Source organism: Vitis riparia, chromosome 12, assembly GCF_004353265.1.
Source record: "Vitis riparia cultivar Riparia Gloire de Montpellier isolate 1030 chromosome 12, EGFV_Vit.rip_1.0, whole genome shotgun sequence".
In the NCBI taxonomy this organism is placed as follows: domain Eukaryota; kingdom Viridiplantae; phylum Streptophyta; class Magnoliopsida; order Vitales; family Vitaceae; genus Vitis; species Vitis riparia.
The window spans coordinates 12084865-12106885 of NC_048442.1; the positions used below are offsets into that span (position 1 = coordinate 12084865).

At 30.7% G+C, this 22021-nt stretch overlaps 1 protein-coding gene and 1 long non-coding RNA gene across 2 annotated transcripts; one reads left to right on the forward strand and one right to left on the reverse strand.

Annotated features, from left to right (window-relative positions):
* Nucleotides 1-14114: 14114 nt before the first annotated feature.
* On the reverse strand, nt 14115-14527 carry LOC117926440. The gene is made up of 2 exons (XR_004653127.1): nt 14437-14527; nt 14115-14343 (listed from the first exon to the last, which is right to left on the reverse strand). It is a non-coding gene; the product is annotated as an uncharacterized LOC117926440 (long non-coding RNA).
* LOC117926438 (disease resistance RPP13-like protein 4) lies at nt 14332-19901 on the forward strand. The gene is made up of 4 exons (XM_034845536.1): nt 14332-15316; nt 17066-17194; nt 17290-17372; nt 19657-19901. Exons 1-2 carry the CDS (start codon nt 14451-14453, stop codon nt 17139-17141), a joined length of 942 nt encoding a protein of 313 aa, XP_034701427.1. The 5' UTR covers nt 14332-14450; the 3' UTR covers nt 17142-17194; nt 17290-17372; nt 19657-19901.
* The last annotated feature ends 2120 nt before the right edge of the window (nt 19902-22021 follow it).

Genomic DNA, 22021 nt, shown 5'->3' on the forward strand with positions numbered 1-22021 from the left:
TGGACAGAGAGGTCCTTCTGAAGGCACTGGGAAGCGGGTTCTTTGTTATGAGAAAGACATGAATCAAGTCAATCACTTACAATGGTTGCCTATAAATTTGAGCAAGTGAAATTGGCATTCTTGGGAGGAGGATCAACGAGCAAATAATGCCTGATCACTCTGTTGAAGCCCCACATACTTGGACCAGTTCTAGTTTCCCATGATTTCTTTACCCCACTTCTAACGACATTAAATTTACTCCCTACACACTAAGTGGGATAAGTTAAACCAAATGGTCTTCCAATTCCACCCAAAAATCCTTCCAAGTTCTTAAAAAAATTTTCTTATAAATTGAAGAAATCAAGACTCCCTTCTCCTTTTACAGACAGACTAACTGCTATAAAAAAGGAACCAGCCACAGCTTACTAAATTGGGAAGGCCTTAAAATCTCCCCTGCAGCTTCATATGCAGGTAAATATGCCCATTCTCTATTTCTAGACATCCCAACACTAGTTTTTCCTGAAAAAGGAACCAAATGTAGACTCTATCTGCAAACAAAATCCCTAATGACTCAACTTTTTCCTTCTACAATCCTTGTGTTGTGCTTGATAATACCATCAAATGGCTCGATTCTGGTGAATTCAAAGCAAAATAGTGCTGCTACGAGTGAGAAATTTGTTGAAGAAAACCAAATGAGATGGACAGCCTTTGGTGCAATTTCTGCAATAAAGCCAGGCGCACTAGAGAAACTTGCAAGAAAATTCATAGGAAGCCCAGTTTGGTTGAAATGAAAGTGATGGAAGAAGAAGTCAATCTGGTCAGAAACCTGCTCAAGCAGATCTCATGAATTCAGAAGAGAATTCTTAATTAGAAAAGGGAAACAAGACAAAAGAAGACTCAACAAGATATAGACAATAATCTATAATATTATTGTTTATTATTTTTATATCATATGCATTAGATGAGGTTTTTTTACACTATATTATCATTTCGCGACTACAAATATTTACATAATATTTTATTAATTTTATTTATTTTGTATTTTATATACCACCTTTCTAATTTAATATTTGGTTATATTTTCTTTTTATCATGATCACATGATTTTTAACTTCGTTGTTATTTTCATATTTTAGTATTTTTGTAACATTTTTCATACCCTAATAATATTTTTCATATCTTAATTATATTCTTATAATTTTCATATATAATATTACTACGGTCACATTCTTCTTAATCTAGTCAAATTATATATATATATTGGTTCCTAACAGCTTTTCTTTCAGCTCTTTTTTTTTTCTTTTTTTTTTCTTTTTTTTCAGATTTGCATATCAACCTCTTCTCTATCCAAACATGGTAAAATCACAAATTGAGTGAAGCAAAATGAGCAAATATCCACCATAAAACCCTAGATCTTGATCCAGTAGCCTATGGATCACCTACATCTACAACCAGATAAATATCAAAGATGAACTCTATACTTCATGGCCGTTTGGTTGCTGAGAAATCGTTGGAAAACAAAAGAAAAAGTTGGAATCTCACAATAACCAGTTCAAAACTGATAGGATTCAAACTTCCATTTATTGTTCACCATTTCTCGGCAATCAAACAGAAAAAAACACAGATTAAAAACAAACACCAAACAGAAAAGGCAAATATCCACCGAATAAACCTGTTCCACCCAATAGATGAAAAAAATAAAATCAAACAGTATTAGACAAAAGCATAGATCGATGTTTTTGCAGATCCAAAAATGATCAAAACAAAGTCCCGAGAATCAAACCTGTTCAACGATCAAAATCAAAGAAAAGAGAAACACAAATAAGAAAACGATTACCTATAGTGATCAACTCAAAGCGCCTGGTTTTCCAGTTGGGTAGAAGCAGGAAATGGAGTCCAATGGGTGGAAAAAAGGTTTTTATACATTTATATAAGGTGGAGGAAAGCTAAATCGAGGGCAAATGCAAATGAAATGCATCCCAAATGCAGGTCCTAAGTCCCCGTTTGGATAGAGATAAAATAAAAGCGGTGCATCGAAGTAGATGCTTTGGAGTGGTAGGGTTTGCGTCGATGCCCAAACGGACCCCTAACTGGCATTTTCGGACAATAGAATCTGTTCGTCTAGAGGGAATCTATAAAGCCTTGGACAAGTAGCCAAAATTCTATCTCGCCGCTATCATCGGATGGCCCAAGCCTGGCCCAATAATATCTCTTTTTTCTTTTTTTTAATTTACATTTTATCAATTTTAAAAATTTTGAAAACATGAATTAGTTTTGGTTTGTTTAATTTGTGATCTTTCATATTTCAATGATTTTGTTTTGTAAATTGGATCCTACTCAATTCATATTTATGTTTATTTAATAAAATTTTTAAATCCATTTAAATTTTATTTGATTTTCTGGCATTTAAACTTAAAAATAAATTCACCAAAAAAATGATGAATATGAGATTTCTACTTCAACTTTTGGTTAAAATTGGGATTGAAATTCTCATCAAACTTTATTTCTCATAACTTTTAGGTTATGTTTGGTTCCCGGAAAGTACAAAGGAAAGAAAAAAAATGCTAAGGAAAATTATTTTCTCATGTTTGGTTGTCCTATAAAAAATATCAAAGGAAATCAAATATAATTAAAATTAATTAAAAACTTATGTATTTTTAAATTATTTAATCTTTATATTGATGAGTTAAAATAAATAAAATGAGTTTGAAGTAACAAAAAAAAAATAATTTATTAACTTTTAATCTATTTTTTTATTTTCCTTCACTTTTTCTTTCCTTCTACTTTTCCTTTGTATTTTCTTTCCCTCGCATTTTCCCTCAAATTTTCCGGGAACCAAACATAGCCTTAAGGTATGTTTGGTTGATTGAATATGATGCGCTAAAATATGTATACTTCAAAATTATCAAACCTTACCCGATAGGATATATATATCACATCCCTGTGAAAATAATATGTGAAGGTATTATAAACAATGATCTATGTGATGTTTATATTTGATTTGCAAAAAAATAAAAAAAAATAGAATGGAGAATATATTCCAATTTAATATTTAATATTTGTTTAAAATAAAAATTATATTACATCACAATTGTTGCTATTAAAAAAAAGCTTGAAATTTCTCACTTATTCAATATTATTTGTAAATCATTGTGCAATTTATAATAATAATAATAATGTTCATGATTAAAATATTTAAAATTTATAAAGAAAAAAATTATATTATGTTGTTAAATATATTAAAACAAATTGTACATATCAAGTGCTATATTAAATCATGCATATATTAGTATTAATTTATGGTATATTTTATAAATATTTTTTAATTCTTCTTTTAGCTAAAAATTTAATTTTTTTTAATCATAACTTTTTGTTTTGTAAAATGTGTAATACAGAAAATTGAAAAAAAATTAAAAAAAAATGAAGCGAATGGATGAAAAAAGTAAATTTATGATTTCTAATATATGAGATATTATAAATGATGGGATAGTTCATCTTATTTCATTGTCAACAAAACATATAATAATAGCATATATTATTATCTCATATCATATACTATTATATGTTATATTCGATCAATCAAACATAACCTTAATAATCTTAGAATTACTTGAAATTAAAGTAAATTTACATATTTATTCCTTTACCATTTATCCTTTGACTACAATATCTTTAAAATTTTAAGAAATCTTATATCCAAGAAAACTAAAAAATTCCCAAGTTATGTGCATTAGAACATACTATATAAGATACTCATTCTTTAGTTAAAATAATGCATAGTGATGGGAGGAAAAAAGAAAAAAGAAAAATTAGAGTGCAAAAGAAGAATGAGTTTTACCAAACAAGACTCAAAGTCTTCTCTGACAAGACATGACTTGATATAAGATTGTTAATTATCACGTCTTGAGCTCAATGATTGAATTCCATGCCTTTCACTTTTATGTAGCCTACCTACCTTTCAAGATGACTTTTTTGTACTTAACTAGCAATGGCCTACATCTCATAAATATCTTTGAGGACTAGCTTCTAATGTAACCTAAACTTTAGAGTATTGAGGATGAAGTCAATGTAAAACATTACCACTATCTCTTAAACATATTTGGAAGAGAGATGGGACTAATCTAGATAGTGGTATTAAGCTTAAATTTGTTGTGTTCAAATATAGTCAATCAAGAACATATTTTCCAGATGGATTACTTACTCAAATCAATAAGTTTATAGACTTAGTTTACCATTCATCCAACTTTCTTTGATTGTACATCTCATGATCATGGTCAATCTTTTAAATGTGCCAATCTTTTAAAAATTAAGACCTAATTGTTGCCTATCAAGGTCTATTTATACTTTCCTTTAATGATAGTTGAGAAAATAAATGCTATGCTTAAATGAGAAAAACACCCAAGAGAGGGGTGAATTGAGTTTGTCAAAAACTTTTTCCATACAACAAATTCAAGCACAATATAATAAAAAATAAAGAGATAGAGTTAGAGAATTCAAACTAGGATTTTATAGTGGTTCAACACTTTCTTACCTATATCCACTCTCCTCAATCTCCTAACCAAGTGTGGGTTCCACTAGCTTGAAGTTTCAACCAAGCTTCCAATCCTTTACACTTGGATTCCGGCTCCAATGGGCTTTTACACAATCTCTTCAAGATTCAAACCTTTTGAAGGCTTTAATACTCAATTTTTACAAGAATGAATCCCTCAACCTATCTCAATGATAGCTCAAATACAAATCAAAGCTAGGATGACTCACAAGGGTGCACTAAAAGAAATGCAAGTGAGGATTTAATGCACTAAGAAAGAAATGAGAGCTTTTAAGGTAAGAACAAGTTGGTAGACAATTGATTGCAAGTGTTCTCTATATCATAAATGAAGTGGAGCTCTCAATTTATAGGTTTCTAAGCTCAGGAGCCAAGAAAAGCAAAAAATAGCCTCAACTGGTCAAGCTAGGGGTCGACCAGGAAGGAGGGAACCTCAATTGAGAAGAGAAGGCTACTGGAAAAGAGAAAGCGTTTTTGACACTCCTCGACCTGACCTCGACCAGTCAAGGGCAATCGGTTGACTGGTTCCCCAACCGGTTCAACCGGTTGGCTAGAGCCTCAACCAATTCAACCTTTTGGCCCTAAAAACCTATCTTTTTCACTTCTTTTCTTTTCTAACACTTAGGCAAGGTCTTTAGGTAAATTAATATGTCAATTTTGAAACGTTTTGCCTAAGGTACATTTGATAAAACTTGAGTTTTAATGAAATCGTAATTTTAAAGAATAAACAGAGTTTTCAAAGATGCATGGAAAGATATGAAAAATCTAAGTGCACCCATTCAATCATCTTACATTTGTTTCATATGATCAAAAGTCTTCCAAAAGTCTCGATCTTGTATCCATTTGGTCATTTGATGAATTTTCAAATTTATACCTAGGATTCTTTACCATTTAAATCAATTAGTCATTTAACCATGATTTGTTATCATCAAAACCTGATTAGGAGAATCATTAGGCTAACAATCTCCCCATTTTTTATGATGATAAACCTTGGTTATCTAGGAGAAGAAAAAATCTCTCCCTCAAACCAATCATGGATCAATCAATCAAAATTTATCAATTTAAAACCAAGATAATCAAGACATGCGAATTTTCAATAGGAAACAGTGTAAGTCATGAAAACATATAGCATATCAGATATATGGTAAAGTCAAATGTACACGAATCATAAACATATAACCTAATCCAAATAAATGATATCACAATGATATGCATGTAGATCTCCTAGATCCTAAATATCTCTCCCCATTTGGCAACATAAAAAAGAAACGAATGGGGTCTCTGTGAAATCACGACTGAGGAGGTGGAGGTGGAAACATGGAGCGGAGGTAAGCCATCATCTCTTCATGCCGACTCTCCTGGTGACTCTCAATGCGCTTAATCCTTTGTTGGAGATGATCAAATGCAGCCTGCTGCTGATTCATGCGATCCTCCATACGCTCAAATCTCTACTGTAGATACTCAAACTGAGAAGTGAAGCCAATTTGATAGTGATCCATGCGATCCTCCATGAAGTAGAATTGAGTATCACTGACTACTCAAACTTCTACTTGTACATATGATAATCCTCCATGGTGCTGAAGACTGCCATGTCAAACCTCGCCTTTTGGCAAGTAATAAAATGAAAATTCAAGATTGTACTTCCAACCATGACAATCAAATTCACACAAAATAGGGATTAGTTGGTTAGTCCTTATAAGATCTTATGTCCATACACTGATGGAACTCACAAACTTAGTCTTGTAGACCAGAGAACCTTTTTTCCCACTTTTGAAATTAATACTGTATATTTATATTTTCTTTTCTCTTCTTCCCATCAAAGAAGACTTAGGGTAGTTTTCAACCGAGTAATATGTCTCACGTTTGAAGACATGGGTGGTTACTCCAGAAGAGATGTGACCCCACATTTCATTTATTTTAGGGCAAATAATATTTATATGGGCCACAATTTAAAAAAAAAAAACTTTTTATTTTATTTTATTTTATTAAAAATACAAAACGGTTTCTAACAAGATTGATGTTTGACAATGAAAGAGGAAAGTAATTGAAGGAAGAAGGTGAATAGTTTATCAGAGTCATTTCAATCTCTTTTCTTCCTTGGGAAGTTTGCTATATTTACATATCACCCATTGGATTTTAGAGGTGCCATCACTATATGTTCATTAAAAATTTGAAAATATACTGGAAATTCTTATGGGTAGTTCTCACTCCATGGAATAATATGTGAATTGATAAACATCAACATGTTATAGGGGATTTTAGTTAGGTGGTGTTTGTTTCTTTAATTTTATGTTAAATCTAATTTGTTTTCAAACTTTAGATTATCCGTTTTTTTTTTTTTACTTATTATTTATTTTAATTTTTTTTACTAAATAGAAATAGACAAAGTATTTAGTTTTTTATTGAATCGTAAAAACTACTTTTTGAAACAATTAAAACATAATCTTAATATAACTCTCACCCTATTAATACTTAATAGAAATAAAATAATAAAAAATAACTTAATACTATTAAATTTTATTTAGAATTAAGTTAAATTCAATTTTATTTAGAATTAAAAAAATATAAAACAAAAAAACCACTGCCTTCCAAAAAGTGTTCTCTTTACATAAATAAGAGGAAAAGAGAGTTAAAAGAGTGTTTTCTTCATCAAATAGGCATTTGACCAATTTTTAAAAACCACTTTTTAAAAATTTAAAGAATTACTTCAAGTAAATTTGGAATTCACACTCCTTTATGCAAAAAACACCATTCAATTATATAATTCATAATTTGACTAGTGTTAAAACCAACTTTACTCTTTGCATGAAGTTGAGGCTTATTTGAATTACTTAGTATTTGATGAGACTAAAGAAATTGTGTATCAATTGGAACAAAGGTGATCATGGTCAACAATCCACTTTTCCAATTTTATATTAAACCCAATTGTAGACCCCTTCAGATGGGGAAGACTTCTTTGGTTTTTTTTTTTTTTTTTCTTATTTCCCCTCTTTTCTCCCGCTTACCACCCTGAGGTTGAGCCATTCTTGGGCAGCTAAAGAGGATTGAAGGTGAAGGAAAATGGCTGACGAGTGAGCTGTTCTTGAGCAGCTAGATGGGATAGGAAGCAAAAGGAAAAAAGAACACAACTATTTGAAAAGAAGGGGACACAACTGAACAAAAAAGAAAAGTTGCTGGAGATGAACGGGTGGCTAGGACAGAAGGAGCATGTTTGTTACTGAGAGAGTGAGGAACGTTTTTGGGACTCAAGGGAAAAGAGCCTGAGCTTGGAGGGAGACATTTTTTGGAGAGGGGGAGTGAAGCTTGCTGGGTGGATTTTTTTAGCCAACAGGGGTGGGAGCTTGGAAAAGGAAAAGGGAAGTTGGTTTGGAACTAAAAAAACTCTGGCTTGAAAGAAGCATTACCTGGTAATATTGTTTGGGGTTCCTCGTTCATTATGTCATCATCCTTCTTTCATATCTTATTCATGTGATCATTTTACATTGTTTGTGAGTTTGCTTTGATCTGGTTATCGTAGTTCCATCTCCTATTTCTCCATTTTTTTATTCAAAGATGATCTAACTGTGCTTTGAGTGGCTGTTTCATATTCGAAAATCTTCTCGTATCTTGGTTTGTTTTAGACATTTTTTGGGTTAAGCCACATGCATTTGAGTCCACTGATTAAAACATGAAGTGTGATTTTTAATGATTCATCTCATTTCCTTCATTTATGCCCTGTTTTCGCAATTTTCTCTCTGCTCTTGGTGTTTGCGCATTTTTGGATTTGGGACCACACCCTGGGATGCGAGACCATGGGATGGCAGTACTGACGAGAAAGAGCTTGAATATGTCATGAGCATGGTGGGGATCAAGGAAGTTCTTAAAAGAAATGTAGTTATGATGGGGGTTTCATGTGGCTGCATTGAATGGGTGTTTTGATTGTGTACAGTTCCCATTCGATGTCCATGCAAACATGTCAGTTGAGGCTTTTCATTATGGGGCATCAAACTGAATAGGAGCAGGAAACTCTCTTTTACAATATGTTGTTCGTGGGATGAAACTTGAAGCCAAGTGGCATGACTTCATCCATTGTCAGCACCATTCCAACTCACCCATTGCATTCACCATCGTTCTTATCATCCCAAACCCTTCAACCCACTCCATCCTTCACCCTTCTCTTACCATTTTTCTCCATTTATCATCATGCTCCATTAATCACTCGTCACGCCCCAGTACACTCATATCCATACCCATTAAACCCATTCCCCCCACCTTTGCATGACCATGCATGGCCACACAAGCCTTTGCAAATGTCTCCACCATTCATCTCCATCCCACATGTTCCATTATGCCCATCACCATGCCCGTAACCATACCCACCCCTAAGCTCACCACCTCATCTTTCCTAACCTTCCATGCATATCACCATATCTTTAATACTCTCTAACCCACTTCACCCTTCATCTCTCATCCATCCTATCCTCCATCAAACCCACTGCTTCACACCCGCCGTACCTATCATGCCCACTTTCCCTCACACCATATCTACCACATTTCCCATTCATTCCCCATTCACCTATCTTCATACATGTCCTTCATGCCCCCTATGCATTTCCATTTTTTCCCATACCCATTAAACCTATTTTTCTCACTTTCTCTCACTACCCGTGGCTACACTTAACACCAATTCCATGCACGCGGTCGCCTTCATATTCACCACCTTTCTCATCTCACCACTCTTCCACCTTTCATGCCCACCACCTAGCTTACTTTTGGTTCCTTTCCCTCCCATTCTCCACGTGCATGAAGTCCCAAGTGCATGGCCATCTCCATTTTTTTTCATCCCTCATACTCATCTCTGCATTCCTGTCACCACTCTTCTCTATCTAGAAATATAAGATGGGTCTCTTTGTCGTTCACAAACCACATCCCAAGTATAAGATTCACTCATTGAATATGCATAAAAAATGGGTTTATGATGTGAGTATGATAGATATATGCATTGGAAAATGGCATATTGGTGTGGGTATGATATTTTTTTTCAACATGAAAATGGGTTTGCTATGTACTGGGGCTAGCACAATAAAGATGGGAATAAGCTTTAATACATGGAGAAATGAATTTTGGGATGGGGTCCACAAGCTTGATTTGAATTTGATATTGTAAAATAAAGCACACGTTGGAGTGTTTGGCTATGCATGGTCACCTTTCGTCAGGCCACGTATCATCCTCCTAAATCGCCTCTTATAAAAATTTCATTCTCAAAATGATTTTTTAGGATTCCAATTTTCGAAATTCAATTTTCCGAAATTCCATTCCCAAAATAATTTTTTAAGATTCCAACTTTCAAAATTTAATTTTCCCGAAATCCCATTCTCATGATAAATTTTCAAGATTTCAATTTCTTTAGTTTTTCGAAATTTCATTCTCAAAATAATTTTTCAAGATTCCAATTTTTAAAATTTAATTTTCAGAAATTCCATACCCAAAATAATTCTTTAAGATTCCAATTTTCGAAATTCCATTCCGAAAATAATTATTTAAGATTCCAACTTTCGAAATTTAAGTTTCCGAAATCATATTCTCATAATAAATTTTCAAGATTTCAATTTCTTTAATTTTCTGAAATTCCATTTTCAAAATAATTTTTCAAGATTCCAATTTTTGAAATTTAATTTTCTGAAATTTCATTCTCAAAATAATTCTTTAAGATTCCAACTTTCGAAATTTGATTTTCCGAAATCCCATTCTCATAATAAATTTTCAAGATTTCAATTTCTTTAATTTCCCGAAATTCCATTCTCAAAATAATTTCCCAAGATTCCAATCTTCAAAATTTAATTTTCCCAAAATACCGTTCTCAAATAATTCTTCAAAATTCCGATTTCCGAATTTAATTTCCAATTTCCGAATTTAATTTCAATTTATGAAATTCCAATTTTTCGCATTTATTTATTTAATCATTATTAGTTTTGTTATTATTATCATTTTATTTATTTTTTAAAAATTCCATCTTTAAATAATTCTTCAAAATTCTTATTTCCAAATTTAATTTCCAATTTCCGAAATTCCAATTTTCTAATTTCTGAATTTAATTTCCAATTTCTAAAATTCCAATTTTCACATTTACTTATTTAATCATCATTATTTTCATTATTATTATTATTATTTTATTCATTTATTTATTAAAATTTCATCTTTAAATAATTATTCAAAATTCTGATTTCCAAATTTAATTTCTAATTTCCAAAATTCCAATTTTCACATTTATTTATTTAATCATCATTATTTTCATTATTATTATTATTATTATTATTATTATTATTATTTTAAAATTTCATCTTTGAATAATTCTTCAAAATTCCGATTCCCAAATTTAATTCCCAATTTCTAAAATTCCAATTTTCATATTTACTCGTTTAATCATTATTATTTTCACTACTATTATTATTCTATTTATCTATTTATTTATTTTAAATTCTATCTTTACATAATTCTCTAAAGTTCCAATTTCTAAATTTATTTTTTTTTATAAAATGTTCCATTTTCAAAACTCCAATTCTCAAACAAATTTTTTTTTTTTTTTAACTTCCAATTTCTTTCAAATTTAATTTCCAAAGCTCCAATTCTTAAATTTAATTTTCACAACTCCAATTCTCAAACAATTTTTTTTAGCTCCCAATTTCTCCCAAATTTAATTTCCAAAACTCCAATTCTTAAATTTAACTTTCAAAACCCCAATTCTCATATAATTCTAAAAATTCCAATTTATGTCAAATATAAGCTCCAAAATTCAAATTCTTAAATTTAATTCCCAAGACTCCAATTTTCAAATAATTTTCGAGACTCCAATTTCCAAATAATTTTCAAAAATCCAGTTTTATCTAAAAACAATTTTAATTCCACTTCGGTTTTCAAATAATCTTCCATTTCTTTCGATTTTTCATAAGTAAGAATGAATTTTTTTTTTTCATAATTCCAAAATAATGAAATTTGTGAGACCAATTCATGCAAGATAAATTGGGCTTTAGTGGGGGCCCTACATATGAGATTTCTCTTCTAATTGTTAATTGCTATGCCTAATGAATATTGTTTGGTTTTTATTCTGATATTTGACATGCATGGGATATATTTTATATTTGTTATTGCGCACTAACTATGTTTCATGATAGCGCTTTATTACCTGCTACCAAGGTACGCTCTCGCTCTCACTTTGTTTATTTATTCATTATCATGACTTGCTTCTAATTTGTGATAACTTTGGTATCCATTGATTTTCTTACCAATTGTCATGTTTGCTTCACCTTATTAGTAGAGACCCGTTTTTAGGGACTTAAAGGGGTGCTATGGTCTTTACTGTACATTCCTGATAAGTAACCTGACTCTCGAACTCCGACTCGATTTTTCACAGACCTGCTTTTCCAAATAAGGAGTACACTTAGGGTTTTTCTTTATTATTTTGTTTCCCCTTTAAAAAAATAAAACAAAAATAAGTGGCAACTCCAAGTCTTTTTCTAAAAATCAAATTTTTGCCAAATAAATGAAAAAAAAAAAAAGAGTTTCGCCATCGAATGGGAATACATTGAGCTGAAATACAGGGTCCACACCAATACAAAATGAAGCTTCACACCAACACAAAATGAAGCTTCACACCAACTCTAGCCAATGATCTTGGCTCACATTGTCGATTTTCATTTTGAAAACATTTGGCCAATCGATGTCCTTCTTTAGAACAAACCCACTTTGGAGATATAATACCTCCATTCTTATCACGTTTCAAATCATCTTTCTAAACACTAAATCCAATTGCTTTAGCATATGTTGTAAAATGTTTTTGCTTCATCTGTACAATTCAATTCCTATTTGCACGCTTCTTCATTTGAAATACCATTAAACTTTTTCATAAATAAATCGTGAATCATGGTTAGAACTACCATTGATATATGGATCCTCATGAATTTCATCTTTAAGATTGATTACAATTTCACAATTTTAATAATTTTAAGCTTTTTTTTTTTTTTTTGTTACTTGAAATGGCAATAAAATAGTTTAATAATAGGAACTAAGTTAGAATTGACGGAAATTAAAAATAAAAATAATAAAAAATTGGAAGAGGGTATGAAGAATTCTCACATTTTTTGTTCATTTCTCACATTATTCTCCGTATCTTTCTCATTTTACATTCTTTTACTATTGTTATAATTTTTCATATGAAGTTATAATAAAATAAATTAATAATCGGTATTTTGTGTTATCTGGCCTTCCCAATATGGGATCGAAAGTTGGTCCAATGATTTCCTTAAATATTGAAAAAATAATATGGTTTAATAAATAAATTTTCTTATTTTAACAATTAAATCTTCAACTTTGGAATGTATTGATCACCACAAAATTCTTCAAATTTCTCATTCATCACTCCATTCTCAAACCTTCCTCTTTGATATCCTCCACTCAACTTTGATATGTTTTTCATTTGTCAAACTATGGTTGATAGGTGAGTTAAATACTATTTTAAATTTTTTGTCACGTTTAGCAAAAAAAAAAAAAAAAAAAAAAATCTTAATTGGTATATAAATACCATTTTTGGTATATTTGGGTGGGTCACAATAAATTTGAAAGCTTAATAAAAAAAAAAAATTCATTTGTAAGGAATACAATAAAGTGAGAAACATAGGATTGCATCGATAATACTATTTTCATTTATATTTTATAGAAATATTGGACAAAATATTTTCACATACTTTTTGTTTTTTTTTTTGTTTTTCAATTGAAATACCAATAAAATAATTTACATTTTACATTTTTTATAATTTTAAGATTAATTTTGTAAACTTCAAACACAAATATATATATATATATATATATATATATATGTAAATTGACATAAATTATGGAAAAAAACAATTAAAATGGAAATAAATTCTCGGAATCATCACCAACGGGAATTCCACGTAGTTTGGAGTGTCATACAAGTAAGCATCGGCATAAACCTCTTTCTTTTGCTTTAATTTCCTTCATTTTTCTTTTTCTTTCTTTCTACTTTGGATGCTTGTCTGTTTCCTTACACCACAAGAAATTCTCTTCATTTGAACAAGAAAACCCTTATGCCGATGGAGATTAGGTTTTTACAGCCAAAATGTCAGCAGATTAGGTTTTGGACAATTAACCAAAATATAATTTTTTTTAAAAATATAATATTAAAAAAATTATTTTGATTAGATCAATAATAAATATAATTTTATTAATTTAAATAAATTATCACAAAAAGTTGTCAAACAATTTTTTTATTGAAAAATCGTAATCTTCATCTTAGACTTGCCCATTGTCATCCCTAATACAATCCCTAATCCCATAAAAAAATCATCCTCCAAATTCCCAGCATCATCACCAATGGGAATTCCATGTAGTTTGGAGTGTCAAACAAGTAAGCATCGGCATAAACCTCTTTCTTTTGCTTTAATTTTCTTCCTTTTCTTTTTCTTTCTTTCTACTTCGGATTCTTGTCCGTTTCCTTATACCACAAGAAATTCTCTTCATTTGAACAAGAAAAGCCTTACGTAGCATGTGTGTACTTGTCCAGTCTATTAATTGTGAGAGTTGGGAGATTAGGTTTTTACAGCCAAAATGTCAGCAGATATTCTTCAGTTTTTGAAGAACAAATTCATGGATGAATTGGAAGAAGCAGAGGAGGAACACCCTCCACCTCATGACATCCCCCTCCATTCTTATTTTCTACAAATTCGAGAGAGCTTCTGGAAACTAAAAGCCTCACGCCGTCGACAGGAATGAAGGATTGTCTTTACGACCTCAGCATTGCATTGACCGACTGCATCCTCTTCCTGGAGAAGCGCAAAATGAAAATCAACAAGGATTCCTCACAAGGGCAAGAGCAAGGGCAAGGGCAAGGGCAAGGGCAAAGGCAAGGCCACTACTCTCTGCCTGAGCTATGGTTTCTGTGCAAAACAAAAAGGAAGCTGATTCACATCAAGAAAAAGCTGTTTGTTGCTACAAGCCACCCAGTAGTACCAGACAGACTTCCCTTTCTGCCGTCACGGATGTAGCCACAACTTCTTCTTCTTCTGGCTCTTTCTCATTTGATGGACCAACGATAGACGACGACGATCTCGATGACTTTGAAGACCAACTCGAAAATATAGCAAATTTGGTTGTGGGTAGAAGAGATTTGGATGAAGAAGGATTTAGTAAGGAAATTGGAATTGTGGGGATTGGGGGTTGCGGTAAGACCCTTGTGGCCCGAACAGTTTTCAACCGAAGTCGTGTGGGGATTGTGGGAATTTGGATCAACTTACAAGCCATAGAGAAAGGAGAAATAGATTTTAAGAAGATTCTCAAGGCTATGCTGAAGCAGTGTGATGATGGGCAAAGAGATTTTGTGGATGGTAGTGTGGAGGTGGAGGAGGAGGAGCTATTGGAGGCCCTCTGCAAAGCATTGTGGAGTAAGAGTTATTTATTAGTGTTTGATGGAATTTGGGATATCAACCTGGACTGGTACTTCAGGTTAAAGGAGAGACTCCAGTGGTGTAACAAATCAAATCAGAGTAGAAGGCGCAGACTCATCATCATTACAACCAGACTCGATGGTGTGGCTAAGAGGATGGTTGGGCCCAATAATTTATATCGTATGCAGCCCTTTTCCAATCTGCTTATTTCGGGCCATATTAGTGGGGCGGTTCCTCGGGAGCATCCCATTGTGGTGAAAATGAAGGATGAAATGATATACCATTCTCATGGTCTCCCGTTAGCTGCAACAACGTTCTCCACAATTATGCAGAACCGAGTCTATGGAGGGGAGTAAGTTTCTATGCTTTCAGCTTGATTTTATATACCACCTTTCTAATTTAATATTTTTTATGATGGTCACATGATTTTTAAGTAGGTTGCTATTTTCATATTTTCACATTTTTCATATACTAATCACATTGTTGGTATATATATATTTAAGATTTTTTGAGATTTAAATAAGAACTTGTTTACAATATAATGTATTGATTAAAACTCTAGATTTTATATATAAATAAGCAATCAATTACCAAATAACGTATTAAAGGAATGGGTTAAATTATGTGTAAATGATGCAATTATCTCTTTCTTCCTTTGAAAATAATAATAATACAAAATATATAAAAAGAAAAAATAAAAAAAGAAATATCATATTTTAGATTATTTTATTTTTCAAAAGTGATTTCATTAGAGGCTATTCATTTATAATTTTAATTAATTTCATTTTATTTTTGTAACTGTTTTTATTTAGTTAGTTTTTTTTTGAGTTTGTTTTTTGATTTTTGAGAATTTATTGAAGCCCGGTGGGTTTTTATTTATTTATTTATTTATTTATTTATTTTAAAAAAACTATTGTTCAGATTTTATGGAGACTATAAAATTTAAATAGGAAAAAAAATTATAAGATTGAGGGCAAGTATTTTTGAATTTTTTTCATGTAGAAAATAGAGTAAGAGGAGATGAATAAGTTAAGAAGGAGATTGACACTTTCCTTAACCAGTTTTTTTTTTTAAATTTTATTTTATTAATCAATGATTTATATTGAATGTTAAAATCCAATTATTTATATTAAAATATAGAATTTTCCTTCATTAGCATTCACAATGACGACATATATTTTTAGTTAATTATGAACATTATTATTCTTGAAGATGACTTAGAAGTGTATGGGTTTACAAAAGAAGTAATTAGAAATGTCAAAATAACTATTTTGATACATTTTTTCAGTATTTATCTATAATTTTTTAAAAAAAATTATCCTCTCAATAAAAAATATTTGATTATTCACATACGATATATTTTTTTAAACTATCTTTTAAAAATTTTTTATTTCATTTTTCCTAAAATTTCTAAGAATTGTGTTTACATACATAACAAAAAGAATTTTTGCCTCTTTTGTTGAATTTTGTTTTGAATTACTTCAATTTATAAATAATATTTTAAAAGTATTGAATTGTGATTGAAAATTTACTCATCTAAACAGACTAAGGATATTGGTAAGTTGAGTAGTTGTGATCTTTAAGATTTAATCTTGTCTCAAATTTCAATTATAAGCCTTCCTTTGTAATTTAACATCCCAATTGAATCTTGTGACTGAATTGGGCCCAATTTGGGCTTCGGCTCTTAAGAATTCTAACGGCGCGTCATTCAACGGCCTAAAAGCTTTCCCCCAAGTTTCTGTTTAGATGTTGAGCTCTTTTATTAAAATTATTTGAATGACATAAGTGATATAAGTAAATATGATACGAGTGAAATTAAAAATGGAGAATTCTCTCTAATTGAATAATTATTTATTCTAATAAAATATTAAACAAATTCATTAATTATTATATCATTTTTTTTTCTTTTATTCTATGCAATAATCTATTAGATTGTTTAAAAAGAAAAGAAAAAAAATCATAAACCTTCTAGATGTACTAAAGATACTGGTAAGTGGAGTACTTGTAAATGTTATTTTATTATAACATATATATAAGATATATGCAGTTGGGTTTCTCTCAATTAACTCATCATAATGACTATATATGTATGCTTCACCAGGTTTTTGGTGGCGATGCTACAACAAATCGGGTTTTACAAGCATTCTATGATATGGAACTCCATCCGACACCGCTAATTGGTGTGATGCCTTTGGGAACACAAGTTAACATTTCAATTTCTCTTGGATGGGTAATACAATAATTATCATCTTTTCCATATAAGTTGGTAGCTTCATCCTATTTATATTACATAAAGAGATGACGCATAAGTTAACTACTTGACAGGGAAATCAACTTTCTGATACAGATTCTAGGCCTGGAATTTTCCTTCCTAAATTAAGGGATGCTGAAGAGATATTGATAGACAGGTAATAAAGTTTGAATGTTACTAACAGAATGCATAATATATATAAGCCTTACCAATTGCCTCACTATAGTTCTGTACCTTTGAGCTTCAATGTGATCAACAATTAACAAATAGCATTACTCCCTTGGCTGAGCATTTGGTACATATTCAAATTTATATTATGGGATAGAACCAATCTTTTCCCCTAATTATGATTCAATTCTTCTTAATCCACCACTCATGGTCTTAGAAAAGAAAAAAAAAAAAGACTAAAAAAAGCCTTCCATTGGTTACTATTATGTAAAAAGATATGCCTTCTTAATTCCTTCCATTGTGGTTGGTGACATGCTCCATATGTGGGCATAAATGGATTACTATTTAAACCTTGACGACCCAGTTGCTTGATCTTCGATAACATCTATCTATCTCCGCATTAATGTGGTTAGATATTTGCTACATTAACCAAATTTTAGTTGGTTCTAAGCTCGGAAAATTATAGTTCTTTGCACTCGAGCCGCAATTAATCTATTAGTCTATTGAATTCTTAGCTAGAAATGGAAGTTTAGTTTGTAACTTAATTTCAAGTCCTAATTAATTGCAACTTAGGATCAAATAAACCTTTTAAAGTCAATAAAATAATGAATATTTCTACTTGAACAAAACCTTAGGCAATTCACTTCATTTATATATATAATCGTTTGTTTCTGACTAAATAATTCCATATTAAGCATCCTCCAAATTGGAGCACCATTTTGGTGCAACTTTTGGGCTGCCCAAAAGCTCTTTTTGATTCTTGAAGTGCTCTATAGTGTTCTCTATTGCACTCAAACTCCAAAACACTTTCAAGTACAAGATTTTGGAATTGAAAAGTTCTTTCTAGTGGGAGCTCGTGTAGGATACTGTTGTGGTTTTTAATGAGCTAGGTTTATTTTATTTATTAAATACTACTCTCTTATTTAGATAGATCATTTCACTAGAAGTTACTAAAATTTATAGTCGTATACATTATAAATGCTTTTACCTTAATATGAAATTGTGGATTTGTCTAGAAATTTCTCAACCAAAGAGCATTAAAATCATGTAAAGAGTGTGCTAATTTTCTTTTTTTTTTCATTTGATGCAATGTACAAAGCATATTGACTTTCTTTTAATTAACTCAAACACTAATCTAGTACTAACTAGAACCATCTTAAAAGGAAATCTGAACTCTTTATCATCTTGATCAAATTCTATCAAGTTTATCTTTTATCTACTTTGATACACACTTTAATAAACATATGTGAATCAAATCCTTACTATATATCATAACTTCCATTGTGCGCCACACTCCTAAAATATCATTGTTACCCTTGTGCATCACAGTCTTGTCATGTGCCATGATCCCGTCATGTGCTATAGATTTAAATCATTCAAACACTTCATCATTTCTACCTTTTAAGATGGAATAAGTGTGCAGGAGAAGCTATGCTTATCTTGGATAACGAAAACACATTTCTTGTATCACATTTTGATGAGAGAACAACTAACTCTACCTTCAACTAAAATTCCTTTGTAATCTTCTTTTGTGTTTTGGTCTCTTTGCTTCTTCTAGAATTCTCAATTCGAGCTTTGACACCAATTTGTCATACTAGTGAAAGCTTTAGTGCTGATATATTAGTGTTAGAATATAAAGATAAAATAAACAACACACAAAGGAATAAAAGGTTTTAGCATAGTTTAAAAATAATTCCTATATCTACTAATAAGAGAAATCATTCTACTATATTATAGAGAATATTACAAATCTTGAACCTTTGTTCCTTATATACCAATGTTAAGTCCTAAAAAATCTCATATTTCTTTATTCCTTATATCTGCATCTTGAACTTTGAGTCTTCATTTCATTAGGTGTCTTCTACTCTTTCTCATATCTTTATCTAGCATGTAGACAAACCCATTTCATCTTATTTCTTTTTTCCCCCTTATGACCTAGAATATTTATAGAGACGTTCCAAATAACTTTCCTTATCCTATAAAAAAAAAAACTATAATATTGTTATAACATAGCAACATAGGAGATCTTCTATATAATATTCTTCATAGAAGTGAGTATATATTAATTAGAAATTTGAGTTACTTTCCAACACTGACTAATGTATACATTTCATAATAGAAGATTACCATTATTACACATTCTTAAATAATTGATATTTGATTAGTCTGAGTACTTTGTTTTATGGTAATTAAGAATTCACATTCTTGTTCTAATTATTGTTGGAAGTTTCCAAGGGCCAAATTTAAATGATTTTAGTTTGAATCTATTCCAGTTGGAATTTTGTAATGAGGACATCAATTCCAGATTGTCTTGAGATACCAAAGACTCTTCGCATTCAACATGTTTCTGAAGACGACTTATTGCTCATGGTAACGTTTTGTCATATAGCATTTTTTTTTTTTAATTTACAAGAGAACAAATATTTTGCTCGCAAATTGAGAACTTTGCTTTTGCACAAATAATTAATGCATTAGTTTTTTACAATGCATATGTTTTGGGATCATGATTGTTTTTGTAGTTGTATCAATATTTTATAGTAAATTTATTAATTTATAGCATAAACTTTGTCATTTCCATATTCAAGTTTCTATAATCAAAGTAAAAAAGCCAAGTAAAAATATGTTTGGACCATCAATCAATGGAGTTAAAGTAACATTAAAAAGTTTAATATATATTATAGTATTTGTCTCCACAATTAATATAAAAATCAATTAGCACAATGCACTTACTAAATATTCATACTTTTATGAATATGTCAAAAATTTAATCATGAGTACCAAGGTTCTTCAATTCCACTTACTTCTTCATTATGCATTTTTTTAAGAAAGGATATCTTTTGTCAATGTTTTTGTTTTGATCATGGAACATCATATTTTTTGCCAATGTAGATGCTAATTTATGGTCCATTTGGATCTCAATTGGTTTTTCTTATAGCATGTTAAGCTTTTTTTTTTTATTATTAAAATTTTGTCAAATTACCTAACAAACACATTGATTGATGTCAAATATTGTTGGGACAGTAAAGTAGAAATCAAATTCTGTGTGATATTTGCATCAATTGTATTGTCCAATCAGTCAAATTTGTGCTACCTTGCATATGCTCTAACTTTCTTACATTTTTTCTCTATTTTTTAATGTCTTGCAACTATTTTGAGTGAATAAGTGCATGTAAGGGAGCTTAGTCAAAGTATTGAAATGGAGTGAGAAGAGTACAAGGACATGAAATAGGAAGGGGAAGGAAGGAGGGAGGAGGGAGGGGGAGGGGGGAAGGGGAAAGGGAGGAGGAGAGAATGCACAATGCCATTTTCCATTTTGGGATGATGACCCATGGTGCCCAAATTTGCAACCTCCCCTTTGCTTATTGCCACTTTGGGTGCAATGCTTTCCTAAGGGTGACACCATCTCTATTAAAATAATTGTTTATGCTTGGACACATTTTTTTTTTTTTGGAATTTTTCTCCTATCTTTTAGATCTTTGGGATTAAAATTCCTCAACATCTCTCCACGTTAAGGCAACCTTGGAATGGTATAAATATCCCATTTTGCAGTTGGAGAGGGGTTTGTCTTAAGGCCTCTTTGATATATTTTTAGGGTTTAGATTTCTTCATGTTTTAGTTTAGATTAGTGTAGATCCCTTTTGATGTAATCTTGATTTGGATGTTTTCCTCTATCTCGCACTTCCGTGCTTAGATAATTTTTGGTAAAAATTAAGTATTTCATATTTTTATTTTCTTTGTGTAAAACACATGGTCACATGATATTTAGTAAGAATACTATATTGAAAATATCTATCAAAATACTATTCCATGATCTTGACCCGTTACTACTTGAAGTTATACAAAGCTTTTGTACAATTCAAAACTTTATTTTTGTTTCCTTTTACTTTATAACCCATGATTTGTTTCATATATAATTTTTCTTTATGACATTCATTTAAAAAATTGATTTTGATCACACTTTTAGTAAAATTTCCATGTATTTTAAGCTATGAAAGAAATTATAATCTTATGGTTTCTATAGATTGTAACTAAAGAAAATTATGACATCATGATCAAGGTTTAAAATATCATAAATTATGAAAATATCAATAGTTAAGTTTTATAGAAATATTAGGAAATATAAAAAATTGAACAAAAATTTGGAAAAAAAATCTTTTTAAGACAAAAAATTATGAAAATTACATAAATATGAAAAAAAAATGGTAAAATAAATAATAATAATACACATTGAAGTTGGTTTAATACATACATACATACATATATATATATATATGTGTGTGTGTGTGTGTGTGTGTGTGTGTTTCTCTTGATTTTAATTTAGAATTTCACATGCTATCAAAGCTTTCTCTGGTTTCTTTGTATGCTTGATGAAAACTTTGAGTGCTACCTATCCTTATTTGAAGTTTTTTGTGGTGTTTTGATTTCTTGAGTTTCATTGTTGATTTATTTATTATTCATTTTGTCTCCATTCATCACTACTATTATGTTTGAAATATTGAACCATACTCCTGCTACCAGAGTTCTATTAAGGCGACATTCAAAGCGCTGCTAAGCTAAACCACGAGGGAATTGTAGAACTTCCAAGCTACTTAGCACCTTATTGAGAAGAATTATCTTCAATATTCTTAGTTAGTGTGA

What these genes read in the sequence shown, in the direction of transcription:
- LOC117926438 (XM_034845536.1), top strand. Translation starts at nt 14,451, where the DNA reads ATGGTTTCTGTGCAAAACAAAAAGGAAGCTGATTCACATCAAGAAAAA. An exon ending in AACCGAGTCTATGGAGGGGA is followed by an intron (nt 15,317 to 17,065) that starts GTAAGTTTCTAT and finishes ATGCTTCACCAG; the next exon opens with GTTTTTGGTGGCGATGCTAC.